Below are 14,151 nucleotides of genomic sequence, written 5' to 3'. Positions count from 1 at the left end.
TTCACTCCTCAGCACTGTTGATTCTTCTTGTTTGTTGGAATCTGTACGTAGATGACATATGGTCTGCAGATGATGACTGTTCTGTCCCTGTGTGTCCCCTCCCCACTCTCTGGTCTTTTCCTCCTGGCTGATTGCACTGGTGGGGCAGCAGGGAGTTGAGTTGAAGCTGGGAGGGTGTGCATCCTGTTTTCTCCCCAGGACGTGGTGGCCATTATTGTCATTATCGCTGCCTTCCCCAGCATTAGGTCCAGCTTATAGCGTGACTCCGGGAGTATTTTTTAGAGTATCTTGAGTACCATCCTGGAGTGCAGGTGATGGCTGTGGTCAAGAGGATTTTGAGACACTATCCAGGCTCATTGGAAAAACTGCCGGGATCAGCTGGGCCTTTCCGCCAGGGGCAGCGGGGGCAGAGGCGTGGGGATCTCGCCAAACCCTACTTAGTTCCTTTCTCGGTGCCAAGGCCAGGTGCCTCCCCAGTCCTGGAGGGGGTGGGAGCTGGGCGGGACGCCGTGCCCCCAGCGCACGTCCTCCTGCCCTCACGCCCACCTGTGTCCTCTTCCCCCAGAACGTGCTGGCCAAAGCCCTCTACGACAATGTGGCCGAGTCCCCAGATGAGCTCTCCTTCCGCAAGGGCGACATCATGACGGTGCTGGAGCGGGACACGCAGGGCCTAGATGGCTGGTGGCTCTGCTCGCTGCACGGGCGCCAAGGCATCGTGCCCGGGAACCGCCTCAAGATCCTGGTGGGCATGCATGACAAGAAGCCCGTGGGGCCCGGCCCCGGCCCGCCCGCCAGCTCGGCCTTGCCTCAGCCCAGCCTCCACCCCCCGGCAGCCCAGTACACACCCATGCTGCCTGCCACGTACCAGCCCCAGCCGGACAGTGTCTACCTGGTGCCCACCCCCAGCAAGACTCAGCAAGGCCTCTACCAAGCCCCTGGGCCCAGCCCCCAGTTCCAGTCTCCCCCGGCCAAGCAGACAGCCACATTCTCCAAGCAGATGCCCCATCACCCGTTTCCCAGCCCAGCCCCAGACCTTTACCAGGTGCCCCCGGGGCCTGGCAGCCCTGCCCAGGACATCTACCAGGTGCCGCCTTCCGCTGGGATAGGACACGACATCTACCAGGTCCCCCCATCCATGGATGCACGGAGCTGGGAGGGGACGAAGCCACCAGCCAAGGTAAGGCCTCCCTGGGTGGCCAGGCAGCCCTCCTGGTGGGTTTTGGCTGGGCCCAGTTTTTGGATGCAGCAGGGCCCGGCCAGGCACCCTTGCTTGGGACCTCCGGGACTCCAGCAGCGGCTCCGCGTTTGGTCTGGGGTCGAGGGGGGAGGTGAGTGTCTGGGGAATGTGTTTATATGTCTGCTGACGTGGGTGTGAGCAGCCCGAGAGGAGACACCGAGCTGGCCGTGGACCGTGAGGTGGCCTTCAGCTGACAAGCCCCAGTGGAAGGGTGTCGGCAGCAGAGGACACAGCCTGTCAAAGACTGTTGTGGCAGGTGGGGCCTGACCACGGAGGCCTGAGCAGCAGCTGGGAACGGACCCCCAGGGGCCTGGAACCTTCGTGAGGGCGGAGGGTGTTGGGTAGGAGTGACCTGCCCAACCACATCCCGGTGAAGCCATTCTGCCCAGAGGGGAGGGTGCAGGGAGCCCAGGAAAGGGGAGCTGGGAGGCACCTGAAGGGGAGAAACGGAGTATGGAGCACAGGGCCGCAGTTGGGCCAGAGTGGCTGGAAACCCAGAAGATTGGACTGGATGACAGAGTCATTTCTCTCTCACGTAGCACAGCTGGGGGTGAGCGGTGTGGCGCTGGTGGCACCTCCGAGACTGTCGGAGCCTGTGGTTCCTCCTGGAGCGCCGGCGGTGGAGGGCAGGTCCTCCGTTTTCTTGCTCTGCCGCCTCGTCACGGGGCTCGCGGGCCAGAACAGTGGCCGTGTGAGTTCCAGCCGGCAGAGAAGGGAGGAAGGGACAAAGGGGCGAGGCCAGCCAACGCGTGCCCAGGGGCTCCCACGGTCCCCCTGTGGGTGCAGCTCATCTAGATCCACACGCACCCAACCCTCTCCTCTCCTGGGCCGTGTTTGTGGGTGCCTTGCTCGTGACTCCTAAACCGCGGGGAGGACACTGCCTGCGGGATTGTAGGGTCACCGTGAAAGGGGCTCTTGTTCAAGTCCCTTGTGGGCTGTTACCAGTGGGAGGCTGGGCGGGGGGCAAGGCTCTGAGCCCAGCACCTCAGCTCCACACAGACCTGCGTATGTGTCCTCACACCCAGGGCTGTCTGCCTAGGAAGGAGGCAGGACTGGAGAGTGCCATGTCTAGTGTCTGAGGACACTCACCACGTGGCGCTGAGCCTCTCCTCAGAGCCTGCCCAGGGGTCAGATGCCAGCTGGGCAGCGGTTCAGCATGCAGTGTTGCCCTGCCCCGCCACAGGCAGAGCTTGGAGCGGGAGACCTGGACACAGGTCATTGGCTGGCTCAGGGTGGGGCTCCATGGACACTGGCCCCCAGGGGACTCTGGGTCACTGGCTCCACTTCCCTACCTGCTCCTTCAACCGCCTGGCCGGAGACAGGCCAGTGGCAGAAGTGAGCCATGCTGGACTGGGATAGCCCAGACTGGGCAGCTCCCAAGATGGCTTTGGGGGAGGAGGAGTGACCGGTGGTTAGCCTTGGGACAGGCCATAGGCCATCCTTCTGTGCCCATGCCCACACACAACTCACACTGTGCACACTCCCCAGGGAGGCATGCCCTTCCCCTTTCCATCCTCTCCTTTCCTGAGTCCAGGCAGCTCCAAGGCCAGGACAGGCCCTGGAAGCCCTGTGGCCCAGGGAGCAGCAGTGAGGCCTTTACTCCGGGCTGTGGATTTGAGCCCACGTTTTGGTCATTGGTACTGTTTCCCTCCCATACGAGGGGCTTTGCTCTCAGACTGCTTCTGAGCTCACCTGGCTGGTGCGTGCTCTGCACATGCCCACTGGCGGGGTTGCCCAGGCCCTGTGTCCCTGAGGACCCAGACCGGGCTGATGGCCCCAGGAGGAAAGCTCTGTGTGCTGGGACCTGGTTGCCCTCCCCTGAGAAGCCTCATGGCTCCTGGCCTGGGCAGTCTCCATCGCGGCTGCTTTCGTGTTATGGTCCATGGAAGTGTGCTTGCTTGTCACGGGAATGTGTAATGTATGAGGAGGCCTGGAGGTGAGCTTCCCCAGTCAAGACGGGATCGCTGGGGGATTTCAGCATGTTTTGTCTAGCGTGTTCCCTATTCATCTGTCACAGATTTGTACACATACTTCTGCATTTTGAGGTTGTAAATCCAACGTCAGATATCAGAAGCATTTTGGGTCCCTGAGCGTGATCATGACGATCACCACTGGTTTTGCTGGGTCGCCCCTTCTGCTGCGGGCAGGCTCCAGGCGGTTTCTAATGACAGTAAGGCCATAGATGTCTTGGAGCGTGCATGTGTGCCCACCTTTCAGGCTGTGCTTTCAGAAGCCTGGGCAACTGAGGCCCCTGGTTCCAGGGCTGGAGGTCGGCTCTGCTGAGGGGAAACCCTGCCAAGACCGTGGGGTGGGTGGGTGCGGCCTTGGGTCCAGGAAAGCAGAGGGCAAGTGACAAGGCTGGTGGCCAGGAGGGGTCAGCCTCCTGGAGCCTGGAGCAGGGTGACCCGCGTGGCTGCCGGGGGAAGGTCAGGGCCACACCGGGTGTCAGCACCCTTTGGGGCTGGGCCACGCTTTTAGGTTGCTGAGGGCAGAAGCACGTGGGGCCCCCGGAGGAGGAGGTGTTTTGTGAGGTCACTCTTGGGGGAGCTCTGGGTCAGGGCTGCAGCTGTGCCTGAGGGAACAGCTGTGGCACTGGGTCAGGCTGGGGGAGACGCAGCTCAGATCAGCCTTGTTCCTTCTGGAGGACAGGAGCTTGGGAGGGAGGGGACCCACATCAGGCGTGTGCCTCCATCCCCCAGGCCCCCCAGCGGTGCTCCGTTTTCCAGAGCAGGAGCCCGAGGCTCTTGGGGGGGGCGGGGGGGGCAGTGACAGAGCAAGCCGGCCTGGGTCACGAGGGGAGATGCCAGGCGGCCCGGAGGTGGTCAGGGGCCCAGGCAGAAGGCAGCAGGCGGCCTGCCCCGTCCCTGGGGTCTTGGGGGCCTTCAGCCTCCCTTCTCACTCCTGCAGGCGCCCTGATGAGCTGCCCGGCCTGGGTCTGTGTGTCCGGGTGTGCGTCTGGCGTGGGCATTGTGCGCGTTTTCTCTGCCTCTGCGTGTCTGCCTTCTGCGCCCTCGAGATGTGTGTGTGAGAGAGCTTGTGGGTCTTGGGCTGGGCTCTGTGTCTCCTCCCAGACTCTGGCTTTGTCCCCCAGCCCCAGGGGGCTCCAGGTTCTGCTAATGGGGCCCCAGGTGTGGAGCAGGGTGGCCTGTGATTAGCGGGCTCAGCGGCTCTCTGGAGCGTTGGTTTCCCTAACAAGCTTTCCCCCGCTGGTGGCTGCCTGCCTTTTCTTCTAACAGAAAACATTTGTTGGCCAGTATGGCTGCTTACTGTCACTGACTCAGCCGCGTCAGTGGCCAGCTGCCTGCGGCCCAGGCCTGGGGTCCGGCCCCAGCGCCCCTCCGCCTGCGCCCCGCCCTCTCGCACCAGCGTCGGGGCGTGGAGAGGGCGGCACACACCCCTCGTCCTGGGCTGGGTCCCCACCTGCCTTCCGAGGCCAGCAGGGCCTGGAGACACCTCAGGCCTCGCCTCAAGGCCCCACCAACCTGCCACGTCCCGCCAGACCCCGCCAGCCCCCGCCCCGCCCCCTGCTGTTGGCAGGTTCCAGGGCCTAAAAATAGCTCTGGAGGAGACTCAAGTCTGGGGCTTGAGGAGAGAAATGAGTCTGGGAAGGGCTGCCAGCACCACTCCCAGACACGCCGGGGGTGGGGTGCAGTGGACCTGGAACACCCCCTGGCGGCGCTCACCCCAGCAGCTGACAGGGAGCCAGCTCTGCCGGCCTGCCTGGGAGGCCACCGGGGCCTGCATCAGCAGGAGGCTCTGCGGAGCCCTGGGCTGATCAGAAAGTGATGGTGCCTGCACTTCAGCGGGGTCGTTGCTGCTCCTGGGGTGCCCGGTGCGTGCACACAGCCGGTGCCCTCCAGGGCCCACGGGCCTGCAGAGCTGGCTGTTGGTGTCCTGGGGGCTTTGCAAGGCACGGGATGCAGGGTTCCGGGGGCATGAGCCCCAGGGCAGTCCCTGCCTCCGCCTTGCTGTCCCCAGGGATGTGTGTGGGGGAGCGCCTGAGTCACCACTGTCCCAGACCTCCCATTTGATTAGGGAACAAAAGGCCTTTTTGTCAGAGAAGAGCTGAGCCAGGAGCCTTGTGGAGGAGGTGTACCCTGAGCTCAGTTAGAAGATCCTGCCAGCCCCTCCTACAGGGCTGACCCCTCCCACAGGGCTGGGTGCCCACAGGGAAGGAAGCTGCCCACTCAACACTGCCTGCGAGCGGTCTCGCCCTGCACCTCAGGACAGGGGAGGGGCACCGGGGAGGGAAGGGGCTGGCCTCCTCTCTGGGCCAACATCCCCCCACGAAGGCCTTATCCTGTTAGGTGAGGGGTGGTCCCCGTGGCCCCGAGGGTGTGGTGCGGTGGGGAATACAGGTCTTGGTTCTGGTCTTGGTCAGTCCCTCACACCCACACACAATCTGCCAAAACAGCTTCCCTCCTTCCATTTGCGGGAGGGCTGGCCCCGAGGGGCTGGGGGCTCTTGGTGGCCCCGTTCTCAGGAATCTCCCCAAGAGTGCTGGGGGGACGAGGAGGGCAGGGCTTGGAGCCCCCAGGCCCTGACTGTCAGGATCTCCTGCAGGCCACCTCCTCTGGGTCCAGCCCTCCCGCATCTGTCCTGGAGCCTGAAGGTGGCTGCTGGGTCATATGGTAGGGACAACCCCTTGCTGGGCAGGCCTCTCGCAGGAGGGTGCAGCTGGAGGTACCATCCAGCAGGGGCGCCTCACTCAAGGGTGGCCCCTTCTCCATCAGCCCACATGTTCTCTCCTCTGGAACCTTCTGGGTCATTCAGCTGTAGAGACCACTTCTGTTTCCTGCCAGAACCAGACAGCTCTAAACAAATAGTGGGGGTCCTTGTATTCCCCACGTGCTGCATTTCATTGAAGAGAGAGAGGGCAGGGAATACGAAGGGATGCGCACACCCTTGCCTCTGAGCCCACCCTTGGGGAACCCCCTTACGTATGTCCCGCTCACCTCACGGGGCGGTGGAATCTCTCCAGGGCCGGTGGTGACGGTTGGCTGTCTGCCCCCAGGTGGCGGTGTCCACCCGCGTGGGGCAAGGCTATGTGTTCGAGGCCCCCCAGCCCGAGCAGGACGAGTACGACATCCCACGCCACCTGCTGGCCCCGGGGCCCCAGGACATCTATGACGTGCCCCCTGTTCGGGGGCTGCTTCCCAGCCAGTACGGCCAGGAGGTAGGTGTCGGGGCCGGTGGGCACGGGGAGGGGGGGGCCTCAGCCTGGCCCTGCATGGAGAGCTGGGCTTTCTTGGCCCCAGCCTGGGTGGTCCTGGGGTAGAGCTGCGGGTTTCTGCTCTTTCTGTCCCCTCAGATGGCCCTGGCACTTGTATTACTGCACCTTTTCTGCCCTCAGGTATATGACACGCCCCCCATGGCTGTCAAGGGTCCCAATGGCCGGGACCCATCGCTGGACGTGTATGATGTGCCCCCCAGTGTGGAGAAGGGCCTGCCGCCGTCCAGCCATCATGCGGTAAGCATTTAGGGGATGCGGGGCCCTCACAGGTTGAGGCCCGATCTGTGCATGGGGTTCTGGGTGTGAGTGTATGTGCGTGCCCTGGAGTGGGGACTCAGGTCTGCAGAGCCGGGGGCATCGAGAGACCTGCCTCCAAACCCCGGCTCTGCCCCTCACTCGCTCTGTGACGGAGGTGGAAACTGAGCCCCTCTGAGTCTCAGCTTCCTCGTCTGTAAAAGGGTCCCTTGTAAGGCCTTCTTCAGAAGGTTCTTGAGAGGATCACACAGGATATCAGCAAGGTGACCACAGGACTTATCATCCAAACCAGGATACTTCTGAGAGTGAAAGGAGAATGACAAGATAGTTATGAGGGGGCATCAGGCACAAACCAGGACTGTCCTGGCGAACCAGGGTGTTCGCCCTGAATACAGCCTGCACGTAGCTCAGCCAGGTACCTGCCACAGAGTAGAGAAGACTCACGTGGTGGTGATGGTGATGCTGGTGGTCACGTGGGTGGTGATGGTGGTGACGGGGGTGCTGATGGTGGCGGCAGTAGTGGTATGATAGCTGACCTCTCACTGAGCGTTTGCAGGTACGCAGTGAATTAGCTCACGTAATCCTCACAACAAACCTGTGAGGGAGTTTTCCCATCTTATAGGTGAGCAGACAGGCACAGAGAGGTGGAGTCACTTGCCTTAGGTCTCACAGGTGGTAAGCAGTGGAGCCAGGATTTCGTACCCTGGTCTGGCCCCAGAGTCGGGCTCTCAACCGTAACCTGCATGAGTAAGAATCATGACAAATGTGCCCGCTGGGCTGTGTCTGTGTGTGTGGCTGGGTCCTGCCCGTAGGCTCCCGGGTGGGCAGATGGGCTGGCAGCCTTGACCACTTCTTCTTGGCCCCCAGGTGTACGATGTTCCTCCATCGGTGAGCAAAGACGTGCCCGACGGCCCACTGCTGCGTGAGGAGACCTATGACGTGCCCCCCGCCTTCGCCAAGGCCAAGCCCTTTGACCCGACCCGCCACCCGCTGGTGCTCGCCGCACCCCCTCCAGACTCGCCACCAGCTGAGGACGTGTACGACGTGCCGCCCCCGGCTCCTGACCTCTACGACGTGCCCCCCGGTTTGCGGCGGCCTGGCCCGGGCACCCTCTACGACGTGCCCCGAGAGCGGGTCCTTCCTCCCGAGGCAGCCAACGGCAGCGTGGCCGACGACGGTGTGTATGCAGTGCCCCCCCCTGCCGAGCGAGAGGCCCCGGCCGACGCCAAGCGCCTGTCAGCCTCCAGCACGGGCAGCACACGCAGCAGCCAGTCGGCCTCCTCCCTGGAGGCAGCGGTGCCGGGCCGTGAGCCCCTGGAGCTGGAGGTGGCCGTGGAGGCCCTAGCACGGCTACAGCAGGGCGTGAGCGCCACCGTGGCCCACCTCTTGGACCTGGCAGGCAGTGCGGGCGGGTGTGGGGGCTGGCGCAGCACCTCTGAGCCTCAGGAGCCTCCGGCACAGGACCTGCGGGCTGCCGTGGCCGCCGTCCACGGGGCCGTCCACGAGCTGCTGGAGTTTGCCCGCAGCGCCGTGGGCAATGCCGCCCACACTTCCGACCGCACGCTGCATGCCAAGCTTAGCCGGCAACTGCAGAAGATGGAGGACGTGTACCAGACGCTGGTGGCCCACGGTCAGGCCCTTGACAGTAGCCGGGGAGGCCTGGGGGCCACTCCCGAAGACCTGGACCGCCTGGTGGCCTGCTCGCGGGCTGTGCCCGAGGATGTCAAGCAGCTGGCCTCCTTCTTGCATGGCAACGCCTCGCTGCTCTTCAGACGGACCAAGGCCTCTGTCCCAGGGCCTGAGGGGGGTGGCCCCCTGCACCTCAACCCCACCGACAAGGCCAGCAGCATCCAGTCCCGGCCCCTGCCCTCACCCCCCAAGTTCACCTCCCAGGACTCGCCTGATGGGCAGTACGAGAACAGTGAGGGAGGCTGGATGGAGGATTACGACTACGTACACCTGCAGGTGGGTGCCCGCTCTGCCCAGGTTCCCTGGGCCCCTGGGGAAGTCCTCTGGTCCTCTCGGGGCTCTGACTTTGCCACCCTGTCGTGGGCACCCTGATTCCCCCCCACAGAGGGCTAAAGGAAGGACCACAAAGGAAGGTGTGGTCCCCAGCAAGACCTTGCTGAGTCCCTGTGCCCTCCTCACTTGGACCTTCCAGGCCATAGGGGTCCCTGGAAGCCCATCCTCAGCTGTCTCAGGCCTTTGGACCCATGTGGCCCTGACATCAGGGATCCTGCAGTGCCAGCCAGGGAGGGCCCCTGAACACCTGCAAGGGCTGGGCCTCTCGTGGCCAGGGCAGAGGTTAGGGATTTGGAGAGGTGAATTCCGAAGTACAAGCAAAGACAGAGATAGTAGCAGGTGTGGGGAAAACAAAGTGATCGATAGGTGGGGTGGGGTGGGCCTCTGGGCAGAGGCCAGGGTGCCAGCCAATTGGGCGTCCCGGTGAGTGGCATTCCGGGCTGAGAGCCAGCAGGTGCCAAGGCCCAGCGGTCAGGGATGGGTGGGCAGACCCTGTATGCCGAGGGGAGGGGCCTGGATGTGATTCCTGCCATGGGAGCTGGGGCAGGGAAGATTGACATGGCCGTGTGGAGTGTGCCTAGCCCCTTCCTGGGGTCAGGAGGTGAAGGAGGCCCAGGAGAGCCGCTTCCTCCGGAAGCTGCCCCCACCCTGGGCCTGAGGCCACAGCGGGAGCTGGGCGCGGCTGCAGCGCCACCTGGTGGCCGCTGGTCTCACTGCACCCCGCTGGGCCTCAGGGGGCTTCCGGCTCAGCCGCATCCTTGTGTCTACCCTCCAGGGGAAGGAAGAGTTTGAGAAGACCCAGAAGGAGTTGCTGGAAAAGGGCAACATAATGCGGCAGGGGAAGGGCCAGCTGGAGCTGCAGCAGGTGAGGACACTCAGGTTCCCCAGCCTCTCCCAGCACAGGCGTCCCTAAGAATCTGTCGCCTAAGCTGAGCCTCCCAGGGCCCTCCCTGCTCAGCCCGTCCCTACTCAACTGCATGACGGTCTCCGTGTGTTCGTTGGATTTATGTTTAGGTTATTATCAGAGTAATCACAGCTAGGTATCTCAGCGCACACAGAAAAGTGTGAAGACAGAAAAGAAGCCATTCACCCTCAGGGGTGGTCACCGTGCTCTGGGGCTGGTTTCCGGTCTTGCTCCTGCCTCGGAAGGGGCCTCTGTCCGTGTCTGAGATGCTACTTTGTGAACAGTTATGTCTGCTTTTATCGCAAGGTGTTTCCATGGCATTAAATATTCGTCATAAGTTGTTTTTAACGTCAACCTATGTCTATTATGGTCGAATGTTTACGTTGTACCCAGTTTTTCTTATTGTAGATAATGCTACTGTGTTTATCTAAGGACATTGGATTTTCTTCATATTTTGGTTTGTTTCCATAGAGTAGGAGAGGGATTTTTTTAAAAATTTATTTATTTACTTATTTTTGGCTACACTGGGTCTTCGTTGCTGCGCACGGGCTCTCTCTAGTTGCAGCGAACGGGGGCTACCCTTTGTTGCGGTGCGTGGGCTTCTCATTGCGGTGGCCTCTCTTGTTGCGGAGCACGGGCTCTAGGCGCGTGGGCTTTAGCAGTTGTGGCACGTGGGCTCAGTAGTTGTGGCTCGTGGGCTGTAGAGCACAGGCTCAGTAGTTGTGGCGCACAGGCTTAGTTGCCCCGTGGCATGTGGGATCTTGCCGGACCAGGGCTCGAACCTGTGTCCCCTGCATTGGCAGGCGCATTCCTAACCACTGCGCCACTAGGGGAGTCTGGGATTTTCTTTTTGTAAGGGAGTTTTATTTTGATTATGAAGATTTTAAAAATTAAAATATAGTCTAATACAAAATAAACACAGAAATATCACCCGGAAAGTTTTCCTCACCCCACCTTCCCTGGGCATGGGGAAGGATGGTGTAGGAGAGAGCCTGCCAGGTTCACCCTGAAACCCGGGCCATGGTGTGCGTTTTTCAAAGCCACGTTTCCCCAGCTGTCAAGCGGGAAGCGTAGTTGCATCCGTCTTGGGGTCGATGTGAGAATTAAATGAGTAAACAATATGTAATACTTAGGAGGTGCTGGGCACATAGAACATGTCCAATAAAGGTACAGATGTTAATAATTATATGTGTATGGAATCTCCACCGACTTAGGAAATGGGCATGTGCTTTATCTTCTTTGTCTTCCTCTGGACTGTCGCAGCATTTATTTAACCAGTCCCGTGTCGGTGGACACTTCGTTTGTTCCCAGAGCTACTTTTGACCAAATCTCTTCACATATCTGGTCAGTCACTTAGATAAATTACTAGAAGCTGGAGTAAGAGGAATGTGAGTGAGAAACTAAAGATCTAGAGTTCCTAAGCGAGGGACATCAAGTACAAATAAAATACAAGAACATAAAATACCCTGACAGGGACGTTTGTCGCTCCATTTCTGCATCAGTGAAAAATCTGGAAACAGCCCCTGGCTGCCACCACCAAATACCTCACAGTAGAGTACTGGTTGAATACAGTGTGAGCATTCGTACAGTAGAATGTTGTGTAGCTACCCAGAATTTGTCAAAGAATGCAGAAGACCCACTGAAGGTAAAACAGAACAAAAATGAGTGTATTCTCCCGCCGGACAGGAGAGCCAAGCAAATTTCACCAGGTAGCCTAGGAGGGAAAGAAAGAGGGTTTCACATGCTAGGAAGGGACAGTTTCACGCTGGTTTGCTAATTAAAGTAAAGCCTGAAACCTTGGTTAGACAAGTACCTGAGTCCCTGAGTCTGTGTGCACGGCTGGTCCCAACGACCCAGTCAGAACCAGCTTGTGGTGAGGACGTGTCAGTCCACACCGCTGACGCCTAGGCAGGGCTGCTGCTGGTGGAAACTTTTACCACGTGCTTTATACGTTCTCACTGATAGGAAATGAATGACCCGTTTTTGGGTGCTAAAGGTAGGCTATAAAATATTATATATTGTGTGTTTCCAGTTTTCTGATTGTAAAAGAAGTAGGAATATTCCTGTTTAAAGGAAGATGTCTTTGAGGAATATTCACTGGTTTTTGCTGTGAATATTTGTTTTCTGAAATTTGCAAATACCATGACCTTTTTGCTTTTGTTTAAAATTCTTATTATGGGAAATTTAATACATGTATAAAATTGAGGAAAATAGTCTCCCAGGTACCCACTGGAGAAAAGGAAGCCCGGGTACAATTCACCCAGCCCCAGCCATTCTCAGCACAACTAATCCAGTGTATGTAGCCCCCTTTCCCGCCCGGTGACACCCCCACCCCCTCCGCCCGATCGTTTTGAAGACGTTACATCATTTCATCTGCAAACACGTCCGTGTATATTTCTAAAAGACGATTTACCAGAGATTTAACAGATTTCTGGGTGCATGGGATTCCAGTTGGTAACTATCTTTCTTTCTGCTTGGTGTCTGTGAATCTTTTTACACTGCATATGTTAAGGAGAAAAATATTTTTTTTAACTTTTCATTTTGAAGTATTTGTAGATTCATAGAAAGTTTGAAGGAAAGTACAAAGCAGTCCTGTGTCCCCTTCTCCCAGCTTCCCCCAGTGACCGCATCTGAAATCACTAGATAACAGCACCCAAACCAAGAGACTGACATCCCTCACCCCTGCCGCTGCTCATCTGTTCCCATTTCTAGCATTTTGTCATTTCAAAAATGTTATATAAACGGAATTATTTGAGATTGGTGGGAAAGTTGTTTGGAGGCAGGCAGGGACATGTGCTTGGCCAGCAGGACAGAGGTGGCCTGTTCCCCTGCCCACTGACTCTGAGCTTTGTCACTCAGAGGGCCAGAAGGGCCCCCTCGCTGTCCCTTTTGCTCTGTGGCCGTGGTTTTCACTCTGTTCTCCCTCTTCCCCAGCTGAAGCAGTTTGAACGGCTGGAGCAGGAGGTGTCACGGCCCATAGACCATGACCTGGCCAACTGGATGCCAGCCCAGCCCCTGGCCCCGGGCCGGACGGGCGGCCTGGGGCCCTCGGACCGGCAGCTGCTGCTCTTCTACCTGGAGCAGTGCGAGGCGAACCTGACCACGCTCACCAACGCCGTGGATGCCTTCTTCACCGCCGTGGCCACCAACCAGCCCCCCAAAATCTTCGTGGCACACAGCAAGTTTGTCATCCTCAGCGCCCACAAGCTGGTATTCATCGGGGACACACTGTCACGGCAGGCTAAGGCGGCCGACGTCCGCAGCCAGGTGACCCACTACAGCAACCTGCTGTGTGACCTCCTGCGCGGCATCGTGGCCACCACCAAGGCCGCTGCCCTCCAGTACCCGTCGCCTGCCGCCGCCCAGGACATGGTGGACAGGGTCAAGGAGCTGGGCCACAGCACCCAGCAGTTCCGCCGGGTCCTGGGCCAGCTGGCAGCTGCCTGAGAGCCGTCAGCCAGAGGGACGGAGGGCAAGGGGAGGAGGGTGGCGATGGGCCCCAGAGAGCCACCGTGCCGCGGGCGTGGGGACAGGCGACCCCAGCTCCACCTGGGCCTGGTGCCCCAGACTGTACACTGTACAGGGAGTTGTGTATATTTATGGCGGGGCAGGATGTGGGACGGTGCCTCCTCAAAGGAGCCCGAGCAGAGCTGGGCCCCGGAGCCCAGGCCAGGAGTGGCTGGCCGTCTTTCCTGAGCGTGCTGAGGGCCCGGAGGGGCCCAACATTCGGGGCTGGGCTGGGGGCTCGCAGACCGCTTGACCCACATGGCCTCAGGTGACCCCTCGGGCTGACCATGAGGGTGCCGTGCCCCCCTGGCAGGGCAAGCGTGGCTGTGGTGTATTCTCTCTGCACCAGGAGAAAACCCTAAAAAACTATTTTTCATTATTGATTTTCCAATCATTTGACTAATAGTCTACATTTAAATAAAATTAAAAAGATGAAAAGCATTCTCCTGAGGTGTGAGAGGCAAGAGGACCTGTGAGCGGGAGGGCAGGTGTTTGCCAGTCTGGATGCCACAGGTGGAGTCACGCGTTGGCGAGATCTGTGGCGAGGCTGTGGGCAGCGCCTCGGGAGGGTGAGGAGAAGGTGGGTCCCTTCAGCAGAAAAGGAAGGCTTGGGGAAGCGGGGCTGGGCCGGGAGCTGAGGTGGGGGGAGCCTGGGCAGCTGGAGTGAGGCTGAAGAGCGGCCGTCAGAATCCAGGGCTTGAGGCCAGGAAGGCTCAGCGTGAGCACAGTGGCCAAGGGCGCAGCCGTCGCCGAGGTTCGATGAAAATCCAGCATGGTCCCTGGGCAGGCGGCCGAGGCGAAGGCAGATGCAGGGTGATGTGCGGGTGGGAGCAGCTCCAGGAGCCAGTGAGCCCTGCTCGGGCCCCTGCGTCCCGAGGCAGAGGGCGCCCCGCTGGGGGCACCGCTGGGAGAGACACTATTCCACGCAGAGAAACTTGCTTTCACAGGCCTTATCTAGAACGTAGCTCGTAGAAGGAAGCTCTTAATTTCAGC

General features: G+C 59.9%; 1 protein-coding gene across 4 annotated transcripts in view; it reads left to right on the top strand.

Annotated features, from left to right (window-relative positions):
• BCAR1 (BCAR1 scaffold protein, Cas family member) overlaps positions 1–13,596 on the top strand; it is a 35,387-nt gene extending 21,791 nt beyond the window's left edge. For 3 of the 4 annotated variants that reach the window (XM_067720613.1, XM_067720612.1, XM_067720614.1), the window contains exons 2-7: positions 566–1,177; positions 6,252–6,413; positions 6,591–6,707; positions 7,593–8,690; positions 9,523–9,612; positions 12,586–13,596. In XM_067720613.1, the coding sequence (XP_067576714.1) occupies positions 566–1,177; positions 6,252–6,413; positions 6,591–6,707; positions 7,593–8,690; positions 9,523–9,612; positions 12,586–13,098 (2,592 nt within the window). In that variant the 3' untranslated portion in view covers positions 13,099–13,596. The remainder of the gene's footprint in view (positions 1–565; positions 1,178–6,251; positions 6,414–6,590; positions 6,708–7,592; positions 8,691–9,522; positions 9,613–12,585) is intronic. The other variant, XM_067720615.1, reaches the window with a different exon arrangement.
• Positions 13,597–14,151: the final 555 nt, after the last annotated feature.

Source organism: Pseudorca crassidens, chromosome 20 (assembly GCF_039906515.1).
Source record: "Pseudorca crassidens isolate mPseCra1 chromosome 20, mPseCra1.hap1, whole genome shotgun sequence".
NCBI lineage: Eukaryota > Metazoa > Chordata > Mammalia > Artiodactyla > Delphinidae > Pseudorca > Pseudorca crassidens.
The sequence above is the reverse complement of the archived record's forward strand: the minus strand, read 5'-3'. Positions and strand labels throughout refer to the sequence as shown.